Raw genomic sequence first — 23,325 nt, 5'->3', positions numbered from 1 at the left:
AGAATCAAAACATATAACGGTCCCTGCCCTCAGGAGGCTTATGTCTGGTGAGCAAGGGCACACTCTATATGAAATAATCAGAGACAGAGCAGATGTTAAGTGCTATGAAGAGAGATAAGTCAGAAAAGGGGGTATGTTGTGCTGGGGAGGGTGGTCAGGGAAGGCATCCAGAAGAAGTTGACAGTTGAAGAAACCTGAAAGAAGGGAGAGAGGAAGTCAGGCAGAGGGGACAGCAAGTGGCGTAAGTACAGATGCCCTGAGGCAGGAATGTGCTGGCGGGTACCAAGAAGATCGAATTAGCCAGAGTGGCTGGAAGAGAGTGAGCAAAAGTAGACCCCTGGGTGAGCTGAGAAAGGTATGGACAGGAGGGCAGTGTGGAGATGGCCTAGGCCCTGTGGGTGTAACATCTTTGGTCCACAGTATGAAATCAGAACTTTGGAATGTTTTCAGCAGAGGAATTCATGACACGACTTCCATTTTAGCAGAACACCTGACTGCTGTGTTGAGAATAGACCATGAGAAGCAAGAGTAGAAGCAGGGAGACCAGTTACGAGGCTGTGGATGTGGGAGATGTTAGGATACATAGATTAGAAGCTGTGGAGCAGTGAGACCTGGATTCTAGATATATTTAAAGGCAGAGGTAGTAGCTTTTTTTGAGAGGTTAGATGTGGGATGTGAGAGAAAGAAAGGAGAGAATGATTCGAAAGGCCTGAGGCTGTTGAAGGATTTCTTTCAGTTGTCCTTAGTGAAGTCATTCCTGCCTCATCAGTTTCCAGAATGATAGGTGTTCCTTTCTCAAACCTTTCAGAGCAGTTCATCCATCCTCTTAATACAGGCTTGTCTCCTTTGAATTATATTCACTTGTCGTAATGTCTGTGTTTCATGCCAGCGAGTTCTCTGAGATCAGTTTTGCTTAATTCAGGTTTGCTTAACTGTATATCTTCAGTGCTTAGCACAATGCCTAGAACATCAAAGATGTTTAATAAATTTTGTTGAATTAAAACCATTAGAAAGGGCTTCCCTGGTGGCTCAGTGATTGAGAGCCCACCTGCCAATGCAGGGGACGTAGGTTCGAGCCCTGGTCCGGGAAGATCCCACACGCCACGGAGCAGCTGGGTACGTGTGCCACAGCTGCTGAGCCTGCGCTCTGGAGTCTGCGAGCCACAACTACTGAGCCCACGTGCCACAACTACGGAAGCCCGTGTGCCTAGAACCCCTGCTCCGCAACAAGGGAAGCCACCGCAATGAGAGGCCCGCGCACCACAACGAAGAGTGGCCCGCGCTGCTGCAACTAGAGAAAGCCCACGAGCAGCAATGAAGACCCAGTGCAGCCAAAAATAAATAAATAAAATAAATTTATTTTAAAAAACCACAAAAAACATTATAAAGACTTGCTCTATATTAATCATTCCTCTCTGAGCATGTCTAAAGGGATTTTTCTCTTTGTCTTATGTGGATTCTGCATGAAATAGACTCTGAGACGGAGACATGCACACGGGCAATGTATTAGCGAGGGCTCTCCGGAAAAACATCTGTGGAGGAATAGAAATGGGCAGAGGGAGAAACTGAACTGCCGTACAGGTACAACAAAAGATGACCCCATAGGGACCTCCGGAGCTAGGACGGCCCTTCAGAGTTGTCCCACCTTGAGGCACAGGAGGTGAGCAGACCATTCTCCCCAACATTGACTAGTCAATGGATGTGGGCCCATCCTTTTCTCCTCACCGTCACCAACTTGTATGACCTAGGTCAAGTCAGCTCTTCTCAACTGAGGGCAAGTCCAGGAGGGAGGGGCTGGGAGCCTTCACCTGCAACACTCCCAACAGGTGGGATCAGTCCTGAAAACGTATGTAATCCACTACAATTGTCTACCACGAATCTTGAGGATTTTATGTTATTAATTTTATTTTGTGTTTTATGTTATGAAAGTATCTTGAACATACTTTCAAACATCTTAAAAAGAAACAAAAAACATACTGTTTTGGTCAGATAATTAAATGAATTCAAAATTAGCTTCTAGTTATAATCAAAAGAGGCACAATGATATAAAACGATATCTTGCATTACTATGTGGTCATTAATATCAAGTATAATGAATATTTAAAATTGCCAATCTACACTCTATACTAAATTGGCTTGCCTAAAAGCTGAAGTTTAAGGGCTTCATAGTTACAAATGATGACTCTTGTGTGGTGCCAATTTTATATATGTATACATAAACAATATATAGTATTTAATAAAATAGCATATATAATATTATCTTTATATAACACTATTCACCACATTAAAAATTAAAAACATGTAAGAACCTCATCTTCCTTTGCAACCTATTACATAAACTCTGCTATTTACTTCACAGTTTTTATACGTAGTTTGACATTTTCAAATAATAAGACAAACTTTTCTTCTAGTAAGACATTAATTTGCCCATAGCACGTTTTCGTCTTCATGTATTAAGACTGAAGAGAAGTTTGCTTGTACTTCCATAAGTAACTGAACTCATATGTGTGTGGCCAAGGAATAACATCCAATATATAAAGATTTACTCACATAGATTTACATCATGATGAAAAAAAAGTTAAATTTCAAATTCTCTCTGTCAGGGCTGATCCCTACCAAGTGAGTCCTTGCTAACGTTGCAGGAAGGTTGCAGATTTTCTGTTTTGCTCTGTTTCAAGTGAGCTGTGGTGCTTTGCCCAGTAATATCTGACCAATGGCTGTCACATCAACTGCACTTAAAGTTTAAATTTTTCTCAGGTAAAGGTAACCATGACACTAAAGTTAAATAAGTGCAATTACCTCTCACCTAATCCGATCTATACTCATTATGTGTTCTGTGGAGGGGCCCATAGTTCTTTCATGAAAAAGCTCTATTTTCAGAAGTTTATAAAGCAGAAATGAATATTAGCTGTTCACTCATTTATTTTTTCTTATATTTTATACATTCAAACTACATGAAATACAAAAATAAGTTTGTGAGACAATCCGGGCAGAGGGAAAACAGGAAACGGGAAAAAGTTAGGATTCGGCCAGGTATGAGCTGAGAACAGGATATGCCTGCTCTAGAACTGAACACATCTAGCAGAGGGCAGTGTCAGGTGTCCTTAGTGGGTGCTGCAGCTTCCACTGCAGAGAGAGGAGTTCCTTCTGAGGGGACTCAAGTGGACACTCTAATGACTGTCCAAAGTAGAACCCTTATGGTGACGCAGCCGCCCGTTTCATTGGGTTGTTTCTTCCAATGTCCCTTGTTATAGGCCAATGGGAGAATTCTGAGTGTTAAGGTAGGAAAACGTAATTCAGGCAAAATGTCAGCAAACACTGTCTTCCTTCAGGAAATGTCTTGGCTGCTGTTTCTGCTGTTGGTTGTGATTGTTGATGATGTTGTTCATGGTTGCTTTTGTCGGGGGATGGTGGGTATAATGTGAAAAGAGTAGCAGACTGGAGTAGTTAGAGCACACATTTGGGGCCAGGTTGACTTATGTATTCACACCCTGGTTCCATCACTTACTAATGTGACCTTCATCAAGCGACTTAACCCCTCTGAGACTTAGTTCCATCAACCATGAAATGAAAATGATAGGGTTATTTTAAGATTAAACTAGAATAAACTTGTAAAGCCTATGGCATAGTGCCACACACAAAGCAAATGCTCAGTGTATGATAATAATGTTCATAACCACAGAGATAATGAGTCATACAACTTTATTTGTGCATTTTGAAACTTATCAATGCTAAGTTAACTTTAAAAACTAAAACGTTTTTCCTTCTTTCACCACTTCCTGTACCAGGAGTGGGCTGTCAGTCCTAGAGGTTGAAGTTCTCTGCCGATTTAAGTATAATTAGACTGTAATTTTGTCCCTAAGCCTGAGGCCAGAGGAGCCCTGTATACGGTCACCCTTCTCCTCAATTCAGTAGTTACAATGGATTTATGTGCACGGACAATCCATCTTCCTGGGAATGTCAGGATAGTTCCTGAGGAGTTTCTCGTTCTTATGTGTGCAAAGGCCACTGACTACAGATTGGAATAGGATGGTTTCTGGGAGGAATTAAGGAGGATCAGAGTGGCCCTCTCTGCCCTCCTCTCATAGCTCACTCATCCTTTTCCCTGAGATCGGAGCCACCTTGTGAGCCATGTGTAGGTTTGGACCAAGCCATGTTTACATCTTTGAGTCTGTAGTGTCTAGCATGCTGTCCAGAACAACAGTGTACAAGGAAATACAATGCCAGCCACACGTTATTTCAACTTTTCTAGGAGCCACTCTTAAAAAAGTAAAAAGAGGGCTTCCCTGGTGGCGCAGTAATTGAGAGTCCACCTGCCGATTGCAGGGGACACGGGTTCGTGCCCCGGTCCGGGAGGATCCCACGTGCCGCGGAGCGGCTGGGCCCATGAGCCATGGCTGCTGAGCCTGCGCGTCCGGAGCCTGTGCTCCGCAACGGGAGAGGCCACAGCAGTGAGAGGCCTGCGTACTGCAAAAAAAAAAAAAAAAGTAAAAAGAAAGAAGCAGAATTAAACTATCATTTCAATAAAATAACCAATGTAATATTCTTTTTTCATATTAATCTTTGAGATCTGGTGAGATCTACAGTACTTCTCAGTTGAGACTAGCCACATGTCAACTGCTCCATACCCACGTGTGGCTCATATTGGACAGATGGGCTATAGAATAATAATAATAGATACACTGTTTCAATCACTTTTTCACCTCACATAGTTACCGTGTGTGTGTGTGTGTGTATGTGTGTGTGTGTGTGTGGTGAAAACACTTAGGCTCTACTCTCTTAGCAAATTTTAACTATGCAATACAGTACGATTAACTATAATAACCATGCTGCAAAAAAATATCCCCAGAACTTATTCATCTTGTATCTGAAAGTTGGTACCCTTTGACCAACACTTACATGAATTAGCTCATTCGGTACTTGCAACAATTCTGTGTGACAGGTGTTATTATCCTCATTTTACAAATGAGGAAATGTAGGACAAAGGGAGATTAAAAAGCTGCCTGAGTTCAAAGCTCATATGTGGAGAAGTAGGTCAGACCAGCAAAGGAGTCCATGCTTTTAACCAACACACTGGATACAAATAAGAGAGGAGGTGACCATGATTTTGTGTCTGGTGGCAGTTCACAAAAATATCTTATTTTCCACCTGTGTAATGATATAGGCTCACTATTATTTACCATGCAGAAGTGAAAGAAGGCCTTGGGTTCCTGCCTCTCTCCTGTTGCTTGGTCTGCTCCAACTATACCAGTTTGTTTTTAGAATGTTTAATACACTCATTCCAGATACAGGCTATTTGCATTAACTCTTCCCTCCCACCTGGAACATTCTTCCCCAACTCTACCCGTGGCTCACCTCCTTCAGATTTCATTCAGATTTCTGCTGAGACATTAGCTCTGCAGAGGGATTAACCCTGACCAATTTACCTAACACCCCCTGTCGCCAACTCTGTCACTCTTCTTACCCCAAGCCTGCTTTATTTTTCTTGAGAGCATTTCTCTTCATCATTATTCATGATCTTTTAGGCTGACTAGCTCCACCACTGGAATATAAGCTTCACTAGAGTAGGCTCTTTATTTTCTTCATCATTATATCTCCAGTGCCTAAAAACAGTGCCTTGGATGTGGCCGGTGCTAAGTAACTGAAGACGTAAGTCAATGGAATGAAACTGAATTAAATTGTAAGCATATGATAAGGCAAAGTGGCGCTGCTATTTCATGCCAATGATTTGTTGTTTCAGTAAAAATGTTTTATCACCCAAGGAATTTGAGGACATCAGATAGACTGAACTGATTGCCCCTGTGCTCCCCCCACTTCAAATTCCCATTACACTTTTGTCTTATTTATTTCCTCCATAGCACTTATCAACTTCGAACCTACTATATACTTATTTATTATGTTCATGACTAGTGGTCTATTTCCGCCAGCCCCTTAGAAAGTAAGATCCACGTGGGCAAAAATTTTTGTTTGGTTTGTTCACTCATGAATTCAGAATGCCTACAGTGATGCCTGACACTGTGTAGGAACTCAATAAATATCTTAAAGGAACGGATGAACTAATATTTCTATAGTAGGGGTAGTAGTATCTCCAGTTAAATATATACGTGATCTTGTCGATTATTGTGTTAGTTTATATATACAGAGGTCATTATTTGTGGCCTTGTATGTTACTTTTCCATTTCCTACCTGCCTACTCTACTTGACATAATCAAAATTAAAAGTACAGTTTAACCAAATAATGCAGGTGTTCTGCGTTAACCAGGTGTTCTGCAAGACTTAGGTTATACCATGAGAGGATCTGGCAGCCTAACACCAATGTCTTGGTAGAGCTCAGCAAGCTTGCCACCACACCAGAATAAATGGCCCGTTTACTAATGTGCACTTCTGAGCTGTGGTTTGATCCCCTGTATGACCATTTAAGTCCCCAGTAAACCCACTGTCAGTTACAGGGGCCAGTTTTTGAATTAGATGAGATTAATTGCACAATTTAGACATTTTTAGATAATAAGACAAAATTTTTAACAATAAATGTCTCCTTGTTTCATATAAATCTCAACCATTATGTTAATTAGTCCATCATGTGGTTCCTATTTCAAAATTAAAAACCTAGCACATACTTGATGGCATCAGTCTGTATTTTTCCAAACTTATTTGCTTTTGTGTTTAGACAGAAGTTCTCAAGATTCATGGAGGCCCCACAAATCCATAGGCATTTATAGCTCATATTCGTTCTGAGAGGTAGACATCTAATTGATAAAATACTGTCTCATAAGTTATAGTTTGGGAAAAATCATCCATCTATGTGCTATAGGAAGGGCTGGGAACCCACTGGACTAAAATATGTCATTAAAGTAATGTTTTATGCTGTATGAAATGGGAAGTTTATGGCTAAACTACCTTTTTGCAAAAAAGCTTGTCTGCAATCATTGTGTTCTCTTTCTGTACTCTGAGAAAAGAGCCTTAACTTTTTGATATATCGGGTTCTCATCCATAAAGTTGGCATGTTTCTTATTATTTACCCCTAAGACATACCTTAAAAAATATTGTGATGACATATAATCATTTTTTTCTGAAAATAAAGATGCAGTGTGAATAGAAGAGTAGCTTATATGGGTTTTTTTTTTTTTCTTCCTCTTCTCTGTAATGGATGTCTTTGGAGTTCTAGCTGTAAAATATTTATTTTTTAAAAAACCCTTTAGCAAAACTATCTGAATACAATATATTTGTCCTATAAATGCCCCAAAGCCAAGAAATAAAGAAGAATGGATGAAATTGTACTTCCCTTTGCGGGGACTTTGCTTACTCAGGATTTCTGTTTAAATGACCCGGTGCAGTAAGGGATAGCCATGCCTTGGCAAAACTAAAGACATTGCCAGATAATCTTTCTGCTGATTTGCTCAAATTATTCTAACCTCTGTCCCTGCCCATAACTATGATATTATGAAAGTGTTTGTGGTAAATTCATAAGATTGGTCAAAAACATTAGTTTTTTAAAACGTAAAAAGAGGTTGCAAAACAATAATAGGAACAAAATAAAAATCTTTCATCTTCATTCTTTTGTCTTTAAAAAACCCTGTGTCCTAGTAACCAACATTTATGGCATGCTTACTGTATGCCTAATTCTATAAGCCCCTGTGCATGTTAACTTTTGTGATGCCTCCAACAATCCTTTGGGTAGGATCTGTTATTATCCTTATTTTGCAAATAACAAAACAGAAGCATGGAAACGAAATATTAGATAACTTACCCCAGTCACTTGTTTAGGAAATGGTAAATCTGAGTTTTAAACTTTTCTTTTTACAGTCCAATTCATTGTACAGGTTTGCAGAAATGTGATAGTTCACTTTGCAATCTAACCATAGAGGAAACTTCATGTTTTTGTTGGTTGGTTCGTGGGTTTTTGTTTTGTTTTGTTTTATCTTTTACAATATTTGAGAAGAAAAAGCAAGTGAAAAAGAAAACTCCTTCCAACATTTTTTATATACTGTGTCCCTTCCTTTTAAAAACCACATTAGGAGTTGCTGAATATAACTTTTTTTTTCATGATTTTTTTTTTTTAAATTCCAGCAAAGATACTCTATTCCTGGAAAAGAAAACCGTGGCAAACTTTTTAGGGTTCTATAGCATTGTCAGGACTTTCACCTTTAATAAATGCTCAAAGCTCAGAAGTCTAATCTAGTTTTCCCAAAGTATGCTATACTGGTTGGTTCATGCCAGTTATTTCCTGTTAACAGCCAGATTTGGTGATTTAAGCATAAGTTATACTCTACTGTGACAACATAATTATCCCCTTTTATCATTATTGGAAGAAAGGCACATTTTTTCCCTCTAAGAACACAAGCATTGTTACTATATGTGACCATAGAATTATTTTATTTGCTAGAGGAACACTTTGAAAGTACAGTAAAACAGAATTTTAAAAACTAAAAAATGTTTTTACTACCTCTGTTCATTGAGCATGAAAAGAATTGATTACTAGTTTCTGTCAAATATGGGGTCTGTGGCCCACCAAACCTGAATTCCTATATGGCAGCATAGAGCTGAGTAGCAAGTAAAAAGTTAAGTGAATTGGTTTTGTATCCATGTCTCTATTAAAATTTGGAAAACCTAAGACAGCCCAGGTTGGTGCTATGTTTTAAGAAAAAAATAATTCTTGTGCCTAACTTTCTTTCATTTAAGTTACCTGCCTGTCCCCCTAGACACATATGAAATTTCAGTGTCTGTATTAGACAACGTCAGCCGCCAACCTGCACAAAAGTAAGTACTGACACTGGGGAAGCACCAACAGGGACTCACTGTCTTAAGAGCCACAGTGTAGAAGCAGGTCTTCTTGGTTCTCACGGCCTCCCAGGCCTCTCTGTCCCTCTGCCTACAGAGTCTAGCACAGTGCCACGTGTATCATGGGTGTTCGGTAAATAATCCATCAATCAATCGGTAGTTCTCAGATTTTAGTGCTGTGTGTAAAACACACTTGGGGGCCAATAAAAACTGTGGATTCCTGGAGCCAAGTCTTATTATGAAATCTGCATTTTTTCAAGCACAGCATGGTAATCCCTAAGTTTTTCTTTGTGACACATCGCTTTCAATCATTAGTCTCCCACGCTCGTAATTAATTTGTCTCACTTGTTTATGATTATTTTGACTAACAATGATAATGCCTAATGTTTGTATAGCATACTAAAATTCACTAATACTGGGGGGGAAATGGTGTGGGGATTACTATCTTTTGAGTACATATTATATTTAAGGCATGATGCTAGAGTTTTATAGGTGCCTCTTCCTATAAAACCCTGTAAAATAGTTACTATTATCATACCCATTTCTTAGCTGAAGGAACTAAAGTAAGAAGAGGTTAAGCAGTGTGCTCAAGGTCACACAGCTAGTCAAGGGGTAAAGTCAGAACCGGAACCCAAGTTTGTCCTTCCTGAAGATCTTGCTCTTGGCTGCAATGTTATCTTGCTTTGCAGGAGCTTTCAGACCTCTTTCACAGTGACCTATAATAAAAAATATGTTTATATCATGATCCACTAGATAAATGTATACCCATCTCTTCATACAGACAAATACACAGAGGTGTGTGTGTGTATGTACATATAAATATACATGATAATACTATGTATGATCACTTGACATTTTCTATTTATTCCATTTCCTATTTTCAATGCTGGTTTTTAATCCCCTAAATTGAATTCATAATCCTCTAAGGGGTCATGACACACAGTTTGAAAAACTCAACAATAAACCTTAAATTCCATAAGAATAGTAAGGAATATTAGATCCTATAGTTTATAGACCAAATGGCCCAAGTGTGTAAGAGAATGACATGTTGAAATTTACTCAGATGAGTAATCATCTTTCATGCCAGAACTCTCTAATAGTAATAGAAACAGTCGTAATGATTTATTACATGTGTTTTGTGCTTCATAATCTTCCAAAACCTTTTCAGTTTCAATAACTCTTCTAATATTCACAAAACTCTATGAGATCTAATATTCACAAAACCCGATCAGATCTAAAACAAAAAGCACCCAACCTTAATAAGGTAATACTATGTCATTTATATCTTATTACTCAATGGAATTTAAAGACTTTAATTTCCATTAGAGTAATCTATTGAAGTATACCCATCGGCGAACCCTTAACTTCATAATATCAGTTTATCACATTGTCAAGATTTTGTCTTTTAAAAAATATTTTATTCTAATAAATCTTTCTGCATAATGAAGTAGCATTGGTAAAGGAATAAACATTTTTAACAAATGTAAGTTATTTTTTTTTTGAACTTGGAGTGAGAACCTGTTTATTTTCTTTTTCAAAGACAATAGTATCAGCAGCCTACCTGCTTAGACACCATAGGGAGATCTTTTGCTGGTAGTTTCTCCTGATTTCCTTCCCGAATCAGGAGGGCTCACAGGGGCTTGGTAGTATGACCTGTTATAGTCAAAGCTCCCACCTGTCCAGCCTCGACTTTCCCATTGTAGGCCACGTTCACCCTTTTCAGATGGTGTCAGGCAAAGATGCTCGAGGGAGGTCATTGTGGAGGAGACTTGATGTGGGGCCCCTTTCGTAGATATGCCCTTTGGTGTGACAGGCTTTCTTGCGTGCTATTTTGGGTAGGCATTTCCTTCCCATCTCTCCGTGGAGAGAGAAAATTAGTTTTGTCAAAGTAATTCTCAATGCATTCATAATCATCAAAGCTTTAATATTCATCTGCTTTTGTGATGTATATCATATTGCTCCCTTGGATTTGTACAAAGAATTTTCTGATATTTTTAATGTGGAATCTTCTGGAACCCATCCATCATCCCATTTTTCTAACTCTTACCCATACCTGTATATTGAAGTGTACAAAAATTGCATGAAGATTGTCGTAGAGGAAAATATATAAGCTGTTCTTTTCAAAGATACATCATCTCCTAGATTATTGAAAAATAATTTCTTCTATTATTTCTCTTTGATAATTGGTATAAATCCTTAAAGATCTTATCTTATTTCACAAAGGATGGGCTGTTTTCCCCTAAAATGCATATTTAAAATGTTAGTCTACTCAGGCATAGGCCCTTATGACAAAAGAGACCTTCAAAAGCATCCCGTCATTTACTTTCATTTTACAAATGAGGAAGGTGAGGCCACAGAGTCTTCAAGCTCCCAGGTAGCCTTCTTTTCTGCCTACCACATTGTCAAAAAGCAGAGTCCATGTTTGTAGAATGCCATGAAATTAGTGGGTTTCACATCATAAATAATTTGTAACCACAGTATTATTATTGTGCAAAAAAATTCATTGAGAGCATCAAAATTCTACCATAAAAAATGAGATGCCGGGCTTCCCTGGTGGCGCAGTGGTTGAGAGTCTGCCCGCCTGCCGATGCAGGGGACGCGGGTTCATGCCCCGGTCCGGGAGGATCCCACGTGCCGTGGAGCGGCTGGGCCCGTGGGCCATGGTTGCTGAGCCTGTGCGTCCGGGGCCTGTGCTCCGCGGTGGGAGAGGCCACAGCGGTGAGAGGCCCGCGTACTGCCAAAAAAAAAAAAAAAGAAAGAAAGAAATGAGATGCCGTGTACACCCACACATGTGTGTGTTCTAAAAGGCTTTCTTTGATTACTGTGTAAATGGTAAATAGAAGTCCATATAGTTTCAGGTCTGATTCTACATCTGCTAATTGGATTTCTCTGTATGGATTTAGTAAGCCAATATTCATGTTCTTAAGTAAACATGTCTCTGAATGCATGCATATGACAAAGCTGATTTTTCTTTTAATTGATGGAGTCAATGACTAAATCAGAGGTAAGCCAAGTTTACTTTGCAAGAGTAATCTAGGTTATAATGAAAGGACTTTATACTTATTTTAGTAGCAGCCTTAGAACTAATGGAAAGAAAACAGAAATGTAGAATCCTAAAGGTCTTCCAAGGGCAAAAAATTCATCTTTTTCCTGACAGGAATGCCCACATTATTCTAAAACATTCTGTTTTACATCTAATTCCTAGCTGACAAGTGTCCATTTTTCATGCTTATCCATTCGTCACCCTCGTGTTCTCTCTGCCTGCAAGTCATCCAGCCTGCCTTCTATCACATCTCTCCAAATGATAAAGGATATGCTTAAAATGCTACTCACCCCCTTACAGAGTACCGTGGAGGCATATGAAAGGAGCAGCTGCCATGCTGGACAGCACAATATATTCTATGCTCTTTACACAACCTGAAAGCTAGAGAAGAGGTTTTTGGCAGGAAGTAAAAGGATTTTTCAGGAAGCAGTACTACTTTGTGGGGGGTTAAATGTGAATCATTTTAGGAATTAGATAAAATTTACATAGAGTTTAAAATTAAATAACCTCAAAACAACAGAATTATATGGTATTCAGTGATAGTTCAGTTAAACCTGTCTTTTGAAGTACATGACTCCGATGTGTGGTCACCATTCTCAATTAGGAAATGAGGATTCTCAAAAGGTGTGCCATCATAGGGCAGGAATTTGAAGACTGTGCCCAAAACTATACCATATCCTAAGAAGAATTATAGCGTGCTCCATTCAAACCCATCATCCCTTAATGCTGACTTCCATCACCATAAAATCTTGCAAAAGAGCAGGAGTTCTCCTGATGGTCATTTTCCCAATTCCTGTGCACCCTCAACTCAGCTGGGCTTCTACTCCCCCTGCACTCCTAAATTCCCCAAACTTCTCCTTCTGAGTCCTTTGCTGCATTTGTCCTGTTGGCCTCCCAACTTCTTAAAACTTTATTCTCCTCTTGGCTTCTCTGACACTTGTCTCTTGGTCTTTCTCCGACGTCTTTGCTCACGCCATATCATTTTTGCAGGCAGGTTTTCCTCGTGAATGTTGGTGTCCTCTTTTTTTTCCCCTGCCCTGGTAGTGTCATCTATTTCTAGTGCTTCAGCTATCTCCTAGACAATGAAGCACAGATCTTTCATCAGGCCTTCTTTTCCAAACTCTAGACCAGTGGTTCTCTACTTGAGGTGATTTTTCATGTCAGGAGACATTTGGCATTATCTGGAGGCATTTGTTTTGCCATGGCTTGGAAGGGTGCTACTGGTATCTGTTGGGTAGAGTCCAAGGATGCTGCCAAGCAACTTACTGTGCACGGGGCAACCTCACAACAGAATTATCCAGTCCCAAACGTCAGTCGTGCTGAGGTTGAGAAATCATGATATGGACCTATTGGACTTTTCCGCTTGAATAGCCTACAGCTGCACCAAACTGAACATGTACCAAAATAAATTTGCTATCTTTCTCACCACTTTTCTGCCCAATTTGGTATTATTTCATTTAATGCTGGTATCAACTTAACAATTGCAGTAGCTAAGAATATACTATTATCTTTTCCTCTTCTCACTCTCCAAATACCTAGGTCTTCCTCAACATATGATCTATTTATTACTAGAATCTGCTTTCTCCCCTTCCTGTCCACTGTCACTAGCTGAGTTCAGGACCCCGTTATCCCTCCTGATCTATTCAAATGGGTTCCTAACTACCTTCTGCTTCTTCACCACCACCTCAATCACACCGAGGGCAATATGACATCCTATCTCCCTCCTCTGCTTAAAAGCCTTTGAGGGTTTGCCATTCCTTAGCATGGCAGGAAGGCTTTTCATAAATAGATCTCAGCTTACCGTTCTAGTCTTGATTCTGAATCTTACATATCTTCATCCTAAGTACCTAATAAAGTGCCTACCTTAAGGAGATAATTAACAAATGTTAAAGGAATTTGTTTTGACTATTTGGATATATATGTGCCTCATTCTTTCTAATTCTCAATCCTTATTTTGTGATATGCTGGTTAGTTTAACTGAGAGTCAATATGTTATTTGATTTGAGAACTAATTCCAGTCTTTAGGTCTTCACCCTACCCTGCATCAGATGGGAGTTTTGTTTTTTTGTGTGCAGTACAAGGGCCTCTCACTGCTGTGGCCTCTCCCGTTGCAGTGCACAGGCTCCGGACGCGCAGGCTCAGCAGCCATGGCTCACGGGCCTAGCCGCTCCGCAGCATATGGGATCTTCCCGGCAGGGGCACGAACCCGTGTCCCCTGCATCGGCAGGCGGACTCTCAACCACTGCGCCACCAGGGAAGCCCAGATGGGAGTTTTTTAGAATCATTTTTCACCAACAAGATATACCCTGTCAAGAACATTTTATCCCATTAAAGTTATTCACTGCTGCTATTGCTTTTATTAATATTTGGTGTTTTGCCAAAATTTCATCTTAATGCAGATTAAAAACAAAGATAAGCTACTATATGAGAAAAGAAAGAGTAGAAGAAGTTTTAATGTTTCTGTTGAAAGGACACAAATCAACCAAAAGAGATGTGAAGGGATGTGTGGGATAGAAAAATATGTATCAAATCAGCAGGTTCTAACGCAGCATCAGTTATTTTGCTGTGAGGCTTTGAGTAACTTGAGAAATGTGTTTCTCATATGTAAAATAAGGACCTGGTTTAGATAACTTTCAAGTTCTAATAACTCTGTGGATTTTAAGTGTTCATTCCTGCCACATACTCAATTTCTTGATAATCAAATTAGAAATGCCCTTCTGACAGAAATTCTGTCACCATTTGTAGAGTCTCTTGTCTTACTTCAGACCCACCTAGATCCAGTTATCTTTTCACAGCCCCTAAGCTCTTGAAGGTTTTTTTCTGCCAAGAAATTCAACCAAATGGCAAATATATGACAATGAATTTTTTTCTCAGTGCATTTTCCAAGTGGTGCTTTCTAATAGCTCCTTGAAAGACATTAGAGGCACACCTCCAGAGTCTTCAGATTTCCACTCATTAGTTCAGTAGGCTGAAATCGTGCTTTTAGATTCTGAAGTCATTGCTGGGGACATGGGATGAAAGGAAAGAGGCATTAACTTTTTACTAAAATCAACTGGGTAAAATTCCAATAACTTTTAATGGGAAGGAGGTGAAGAGTACATATATGAAATAATTTTTTTGCTTTGCTTTAAAAAAAAATGCTGCTTCAAAGCTCTATGACTGACTCATGTACTTTTTAGCTTTGGTGTTTAAAATGACAAACTGGTTTCTAACATTTTCGTGTCCATCAATAGCAGTTTTTAAAATTGTACTGCGTATTGCTGTAGCAACTATAACTGTATAAATCAGGGGTCCCCAACCCCTGATCTGTGGCCTGTTAGGAACCAGGCCGCAGAGCCGGAGGTGGGCAGCGAGTGAGCAAAGCTTCATGCGCGGCTCCCCATCGCTCGCAGTACCGCCTGAACCATCCCTCCGCCGCCAACCCTCCCCCGACCCTGGTCCGTAGAAAAACTGTCTTCCACGAAACCGGTCCCTGGTGCCCAAAAGGTTGGGGACCACTGATATAAATACATAATTAGATTCTTGGTATATTTGAGCAGAAATGACTGTTTAATCTTCTAATTGCAGAATGGTCACATAATTTACATATTGAGATATTTCTGGACTCATCCCAATAGTTACTCTTTTCCCTGTCTTGTGTTTGAGACACCTCAAGAAGCTATATTCATTCTTTCAGGACTCCAGCATTCTGTTTTTCACTCTGAACAGAAACTTGCTTTTGAGTTATTTATCAAAAGATCTCAGAGTTATTACAACTACAATAGTTATCTATTGGGAAGAAAGAAAAAATAAGATTATACCTAAGGGACTTTATGAATAAGCATCATGACAATGGGATTCTCTTGATTAAAAATGTGATCATTGGGCTTCCCTGGTGGTGCAGTGGTTGAGAGTCCGCCTGCCGATGCAGGGGACGTGGGTTCGTGCCCCGGTCCGGGAAGATCCCACATGCCGCGGAGCGGCTGGGCCCGTGAGCCATGGCCGCTGAGCCTGCGCGTCCAGAGCCTGTGCTCCGCAATGGGAGAGGCCACAACAGTGAGAGGCCCGCGTAACGCAAAAAAAAAAAAAAAAAAAAAGTTATCATTATAGTTGATTATTAAGAAATAGTAAGGAAATGCAATGAATGAGTTTCACTAATTGTTAGAATGAGGATCTCCAAAGCATTCCAGTGAAGATTAAAGTAGGAACAGTTAATAGCCTCCAAGTTTCATAATTTCCAGTACACAGAATATAATCACCCACATTATGGTACAGTACTAACATGATTAAAAAATACAGAGAAACATAAAATAAGCTGCAGGATGTTTATTGTACTTCCAATAAATGAATAAATGTTAATTAGTTTTGTCTTATATTTTATTACTGATGCTTTCCAGATCTGCGGAAGACATTTGAGCAGGAACCCCTGGGAAAGGAAGTATCCTTGGAACAGGAAGTCTTGCTCCAGTGTCGACCACCAGAAGGGATCCCAGTGGCTGAAGTGAGTAGCAAAAATTCTTCACATTTAGCAATTGGCACTTAAGTTATTCTAACGGAGGCCTGGTCCATGGCTAATGGTGCAGTGAATTAGGGTATGGCATGATGAATGGTTGGTAATGGAGTCCTAACTGCTTGCTACTGGCAAAATAGATTGATTGGGAACTGATTAATGACTTGGAGTCAATTAGAATGCCCCACTGGACAAAGCCACAGGCAGCTTGGTTTAATTTTGTCACTGTCTTTTAAGAAATCAGAAACACTGTTTTATTTTATCTGGCACTAATCATAGAGAAAGGTGGTATGACTTAATAATGTACCATCAATTTTATTATTTTTCTTGATACTATGCAAAAAATGTAAGAAAGGTGTGTGTGTGTGTTTGTGTGTGTGTGTGTGTGTGTGTGTGAGCCTGTGCGCTCCACGTATATATTTCCTGCTCTGTGATATATTGATGGACATACCTAAAAGCCATAGCCACACACCATGAATAAAAACATGTTTGAGGAATGTCCGTTAGTTTCATCCTGTAAGCTTTCCATTAGCTCTTTATTTTCATTTTCTGTTTTTGGTGAAACAAAGCCTATTGATAGTTAATGAAATATTACAAATCAGATTTATACCATGACTTTTTATTAGCACCAAACAATACAATGCCCATTTTTCTGTCACAGTCATCCATATCTCCAATGTATCAATGCAAAGGCTCTAAGTGGCACTCTTAATGAAATTTCCTTTTTTCTTTGAAAGAAGAGAGCTGTTTTTTGCCTTGTTCCTGGCATCCCATGGCACTTTCTAGCACTGTATCAGAGACTTTGTATGATTATTGCTGCTTTATCCAGCCACTCCAAAACCTTATCTTCTAACACTGACACACAATATGATTTATTGTGATTATAAAGTAGGCAGCTCTTCTCTATTCAATATTTCCTTTCACTTAGGACAATAAGTGCATCTGTCTCCTTAACTGGATTTCTAAAATTCTAATGCAAACCTCCACCATTAAACTATCTTGAAGACCAAAACATATCCTGAGTAACATAGGTATCCATAGACTCTTCTTGACCTGATGTTTCTTAAAGAGAGCAAATCCCTGCAGAGATTTTCAGTGAGGAGATTCTATAACTTCTTCATTTTCTTGGTCTCCTCAGCAAAGTGGTTCACTTTGGCAAGGAGTAAAGATTCAAGAGTGCAAACTAATTGGCTGTGAATTTTATCTGTATCATCACTGGGGAAGAGACCAATTAACACTTGGCAAGCTCAAAAATCATATACCCATTTGACATTCACAGAACTATAATGTGAATATTTTTTCTTTTTCTGGAAGTCAAGAGAGAGATCAAACACACATGCTTGAGAGCAGGCTAATAAACTCCTGTGTCGATTATTTTCAGCACCCTTAGAATCACCAAGATCAGAAATCTAATGAATACTTTAACGTGACATGTTACAACTGTCATTTGCTCAGGAGGGGCAGATAAATTAAAGAAGAAAGGGATGAATTGTAACGTGGTGAGTTAAGGGATTATAAGATTATTTTAATTTAATGGTATATATATTTATCATTTAATATTTTATTTATTTTGAGGAATTTAAAAGCATGAAAATAGCATAAAATGGAATATTGATCTTAAAAGGAAACCAGCAGGTAAAACTCTCATGTTTTACTATAAACAAAATCAGTCCTTAAGACATCAGGCCATGCTGACAAGGATTTATGCTTCTTTTGTATGCAAGGCAAATGAATCTGAAAAACTCAGTAAACACTCAACAAATACATAGTTGACTGATTCAATTTATCTTTGTTTAATAAGTATATATCTAGCATCATTGAATAAGTAGTCAAGTTCATTCTTTGCAGAATATCAGGAGACAATAATTTTCTTCCCATAAAAGTCAGTAGGGGGCTTCCCTGGTGGCGCAGTGGTTGAGAGTCCGCCTGCCGATTCGGGGGACACGGGTTCGTGCCCCAGTCTGGGAATATCCCACATGCCACGGAGCGGCTGGGCCCGTGAGCCATGGCCGCTGAGCCTGCGCGTCTGGAGCCTGTGCTCCACAAAGGGAGAGGCCACAGCAGTGAGAGGCCCGCGTACCAAAAAAAAAGAAAAAAGTCAGTAGGTTTCCAAAGAGCTCTACTAATCTTAAGTTACAGAAGCATCACCTTTGGTGCAAATAATGGCACAGGCATATCTGAGATAATAAATAACATTTAATTTTCTCCCCCATTTTGGCTTTAATTTCTGCTACAGAACGTTAAACTAATTTCCTTACAGAACTCTAGGTTTAAACTCAAGTGTCCCCATTTTTACGTCTTGGACTTTAAGCAAGGTATTTCAGCTCTCGGTATCTAAGTTTCCTCAATTAAATTACAAAATGGATATAATAACGAATGGTGTCTCTCCAGAATGTAGCTGAAGGTTAATGAGATATATGCAAATCACTTAGACCATGTAGAAGCAGTCACTAGCATTATTAGTGCTATTATTCTATCACCTATTGATTCACAGAAGACTCAGTTCGACCTCTTGAATTCGGAGTGGTCACTGAGCACAGTGCAGCTCTGTTGGGCGCTGTGGGGTATGCAGAGATGAAGCTTCTGCCCTATGAAGAATCATGAAGATGCCCTCCTGTGTTTTCTAGCCAGTTACTTTGGTTAGAGGCCATAAATGCTACAAATGAAGGTAACGTTTGAGCTTTAAAACCGGGAAATTCCCTTATTGATGTAACATATTTACTTTACAAATGACTTGTTAACGTGAATATCTACAGCAAGTCCTGATGTGCTGCTGTCCTTACTCTGATTTTTCAAGTTGTCTGTTTAGTCATAATGGACCCAAGACATTGGACCAGACTTCATATTTTCTCCCAAAGAGGAAATCTGGGCTGGGGCTACTGTTGGTAGCTCTCCTTTTCCAAGCCAAAGGAAAGAGAGGGACAAAGAAAGTGTCAGAGGAGGAAGAGGCCAACCCAGGATTCCTTACATGCTATCTCTCCAGGTCGTAGCAGTGTTGACTAAGAACTCCTCTCAGTACTCATTGGTTAAGAAAAAAAATATGTCAGCTATTAAGTAGCGGATGCAGAACTATTCAGTATTTAACATCTGGTATGAATGAACCAGTATAACTGCCTGAACATCAGCCCCTAGGTACCCTGATTTTTTACAGCTCCAACTATTATCTGTGTTGAAATATATCTGTTTACTACTGTCCTACCTGATTAGACTGGGATGAAATAAGGAACAAAACGGGATTTTTGTTCATGTTTCTCTCTAACACCAGCAGACTGTAGGTTGCATAGTAGATTCTCTAAGTATATTTAACTAAATGAAATAAAGAGTCCCTGTTGGATGTGACACAGAGGCGGCACCTCAGGACATGGAACTTCTCAGAGAAAAGATGTTTGTCACCTCTGAAGATGCATACTGAGAGAACTCAGTGAGGGTGGAGTAAGGGAATCTATCCGTCTAGTGCTTCTGACCCACTAGATGGGAATAAAAGGCCATTGAGAGTTACTTCAGTTCAAGGACTGTAGGACAGGTTAATAATAATTATATTTAAATGAAAAGTAGACTAGGTGAAAGAAAGAATAACAAATCCCAGAAATACTCTAAAATGGTATTGCTCAGTATTTTTAATACCTCTTTTGCTAGGATCAAGCCAAAAATATAATGCTTTTCTCCCATGTCTGGGGAGACATTTGCCTGCCTTTTGGCAGAAACCCGCCATCTCCCCAAAGAAGCCAGAAGATTAATATGCCCGTGCACGGGTGCTGGGTTGCTCCAGTGGCATAACAGCAGCACTGTATGAAATGAACCCCTCTTTGCTCATTTTAGTTTACGCCTGGAAAATGTTGCTGTCATATGGTGAGCCAGAAATATACTCAGAGATGCTTTATTTCATCAGATTATCTCTTTTGGAGAGTACTGGTATCAGAACATCAGTGGATACAAGATTTGTTGGCATGGCAGAAGGAGCAAAGCTGAATTTTTCACTAAAACAAACCTGTGATTTGTTTCACCTTAAACAAGGGGATAATTGCTCCTCTAATTATAATCGAACTATTTCTCATAGGAGTCTAATTGGAGGAACAGGGCACAATGTTCAACATATTGACCCAGTTGTGCTTGAAAACCGTCATCTTACTTATCCACATTTGCATCTCTAATTAGCAAGTGGGAAAATATGGGGTGAAGTGCAAAAGAATAGATGATTTTGCTGAGTTTAGTCTTGCTAAACAGGAAAGAGAGTTTTTTAAAGCAGCATCAGCTTTATCAGGGGAAAAAGCTGCTGGCAGTTGGAGGCCTCACCAGATGTATAGCATCAGGTAGCTCTCCATCTAATTGATTATTAATAGGGCCAATGAACATTTTGTTTCATGAGAGGAGTGCATGTTTGGCTGCCCCTTCCCTCATAACTGGAACTTTGTTTCGACGCATTTCCATGCAGGTGCATTTTCTCCCAAGCTGTGCTTTATATTCCTTGCAGACAAAAAAGGTTTAGAGAGAAAAAGAGAGTTTGAATACTAATTTGGAGGGAGACATTGCTTTCAGTGCCCAGTGATATCTGCTGGAATTTTCTCCTAGCATGTGTGTAGCAACAAGAAAGTGTTTTGCTTATGAGATGAGTATCAGCCTTACAAACAGGTTTGCCACAAGTATCAGGTTCCCTGACAGGGAGTCAGCTTGCAAGCTTTGCATTGGTCCAGTCAATATTTGCCAACGTCATCTCTATATTTTGGTCACTTGATATGTTTTTCTGCCAATGTAAATAATATGCCTCTAATAGTTATGCACAGAGAGCACCACAAGCACAGATAACTTTGTGAACCAAGTTAAAAATTATAATAAAATTAAACACAGGAATAAATAACAAACCTCTGATTTATAATAGATTTGTGGCTTGACTTCTGCATATACACAGTGGTTCCTTTGAGCCTACAGTACAAAATCCCATTTTTACTTTTTTTTTTAATATTTTTTTAATTTTTTTTTTTTTTTTTTTTTTGCGGTACGCGGACCTCTCACTGCTGTGGCCTCTCCCGTTGCGGAGCACAGGCTCCGGATGTGCAGGCTCAGCGGCCATGGCTCACGGGCCCAGCTGCTCTGCGGCATGTGGGATCTTCCCAGACCGGGGCACGAACCCATGTCCCCTGCATCGGTAGGCGGACTCTCAGCCACTGCACCACCAGGGAAGCCCCCCATTTTTATTTTTAATTACTAATTCATTTATTCAAGGAATATTCATTGTCCACTCACCGTGTGCTGGATACTTTTCTAGTTGAAGGAGATACATGTCAGTCAGAGTCCCTAAAGGGTAACAAAACCATAAACAAGAATAGAAATAAAGGAGCAAGATATTGTCAGATAATTGCAAGTTAAAGGAAGTAAGGCAAGGTCATATCTGAGAGGTTGACGGTTGTTGGTGATCAGAAGTCACTTTAAAGTTTAAGGAGAATCTATATCTGAAGAAATAACATTTGAGCTGAGATCTGAATGACAGGAAAGAGCCAGACTTGAAAAGATCTGGGTCAGGAAGCTCCAGGTAGGGGAGCAGAATACCTCAGAATGTGGTTATGGTTTAAAAAGGAGGCCAGTGTCTCTGAGACACAGTGAGCCATCAGGAGGGCAGGAAGCCCTTCAGTCAAAGGGTTAGGATGAGCTTGGGGACTAACACGTGGTAATGGTAAGGGATTTGGAATTGTTTCTGAATATATGCAGAGTCATTGGAGATTTTAAGTAAGGAATTGTCATGACCTGATATATATTTATTTCAAAGATCATTCTTGCTGCTCTAGGGAGTATAGATTTTAGAAGTGTAAAAATGGAAACAGAGACACCATTGAGGAGATGATTTTGCCTTACTTCAAGTAAGAGAAGATAGTTGATGGTCTTAGGGTAGAAGTAGAAGAGAGAGAGAAAGGTGGAGAAATAAAGGATATATTTTAATTCCTGTGGGAACAGAAAGTTCTGAACTTGGATTTTACATCTGATTTTATTAAATGAATAAAATCTAGAAAATATTTGGTCCTTCAGAAGAAAGTGAAATCTTCCATGCTAACGGTCAGCAAACGCAGTAGAGTGAGCCTTTCTTAGATGACCTAAAATCAGTGGTCAGTAGACTTCAATGTTTTCAGATACATTCTTTCTCTCTCAGTGATGCTTCAGCAACAGGCAGTGACCTCGCCTGAATACATAATCGCAGGGCAGGAGGGTCTTTTATTTCCACAGCCTTTATTTCATGAAAAAAAGGTTTTTTCTTGGGTAAGTTCTTTGCTTTTGAAATTTCTTTCAATGATTCTTCATATGCCTAGAGGCACTATTTATTGTAAACTGATTGTGGATGAAAAATGACAGTCATAACAAAAAGAGCAAAAAGCCAGTGTTTTTTAAAGGCGGTCAGACTTAGCAAGAGTCCCAACACCCTTAATTGCTAAATATGAGGAAATGCTGAGAGTTACTTAACCTGAAAGGCAAGTTTACAGTAAAGACCGGTTAGGAACTATCTCAGGACTAATCAATTTATAGTCCTTTTGCCCTGGAAAATTTAGCATTTTAAGGACATTTCAGTGCCATTTTGCTCCCTTGTAAGATATTATCAGATTGAGTCATTCTACTTTGGGCTCTTCTGGTGGTTGTCACTATTAATTCACTTAACGTGCTTTCATCTCCTCATAGTTGAATTTAAGGCTTCAGAAATGTTAAGTTTTCAGATTTCAATACAAGTTCATCTCTACAGCGTGGTCTGCACACATTCAACTCTCAAAAGCAATAAGCCAGACATATGTGCAATTAAAGAGGTGTTTCCCCAGCAGGAAAACAACATCCCTTTCTTAGAAAATTCCTTCCCTTTGCAGAAGTTGCAACAACTGAGCAAAATGTCACTCAAGTTTCTGTTAGGTTACTAACCACGTCCCTATGCCAGACTTGCAGTGAACCAATCCCTGAGACGCTGAGGTTTGCGGCTGCGAAGAGTTTCCTCACAAGGCAGCCTACTAAGAAGATGGTGAACAAGTCTTAGCTCCGCCTCCCC

At 39.6% G+C, this 23,325-nt stretch overlaps 1 protein-coding gene across 2 annotated transcripts in view; it reads left to right on the top strand.

Annotated features, from left to right (window-relative positions):
* UNC5C (unc-5 netrin receptor C) overlaps nucleotides 1-23,325 on the top strand; it is a 393,266-nt gene that overhangs the window by 262,827 nt on the left and 107,114 nt on the right. For both annotated transcript variants that reach the window (XM_012535635.3, XM_004276993.4), the window contains exon 4: nucleotides 16,198-16,301. In XM_012535635.3, the coding sequence (XP_012391089.1) occupies nucleotides 16,198-16,301 (104 nt within the window). The remainder of the gene's footprint in view (nucleotides 1-16,197; nucleotides 16,302-23,325) is intronic.

Source organism: Orcinus orca, chromosome 4, assembly GCF_937001465.1.
Source record: "Orcinus orca chromosome 4, mOrcOrc1.1, whole genome shotgun sequence".
In the NCBI taxonomy this organism is placed as follows: Eukaryota; Metazoa; Chordata; class Mammalia; order Artiodactyla; family Delphinidae; genus Orcinus; species Orcinus orca.
Note: the sequence above shows the minus strand (reverse complement) of the source record. Positions and strands in the feature narration are given on the sequence as shown.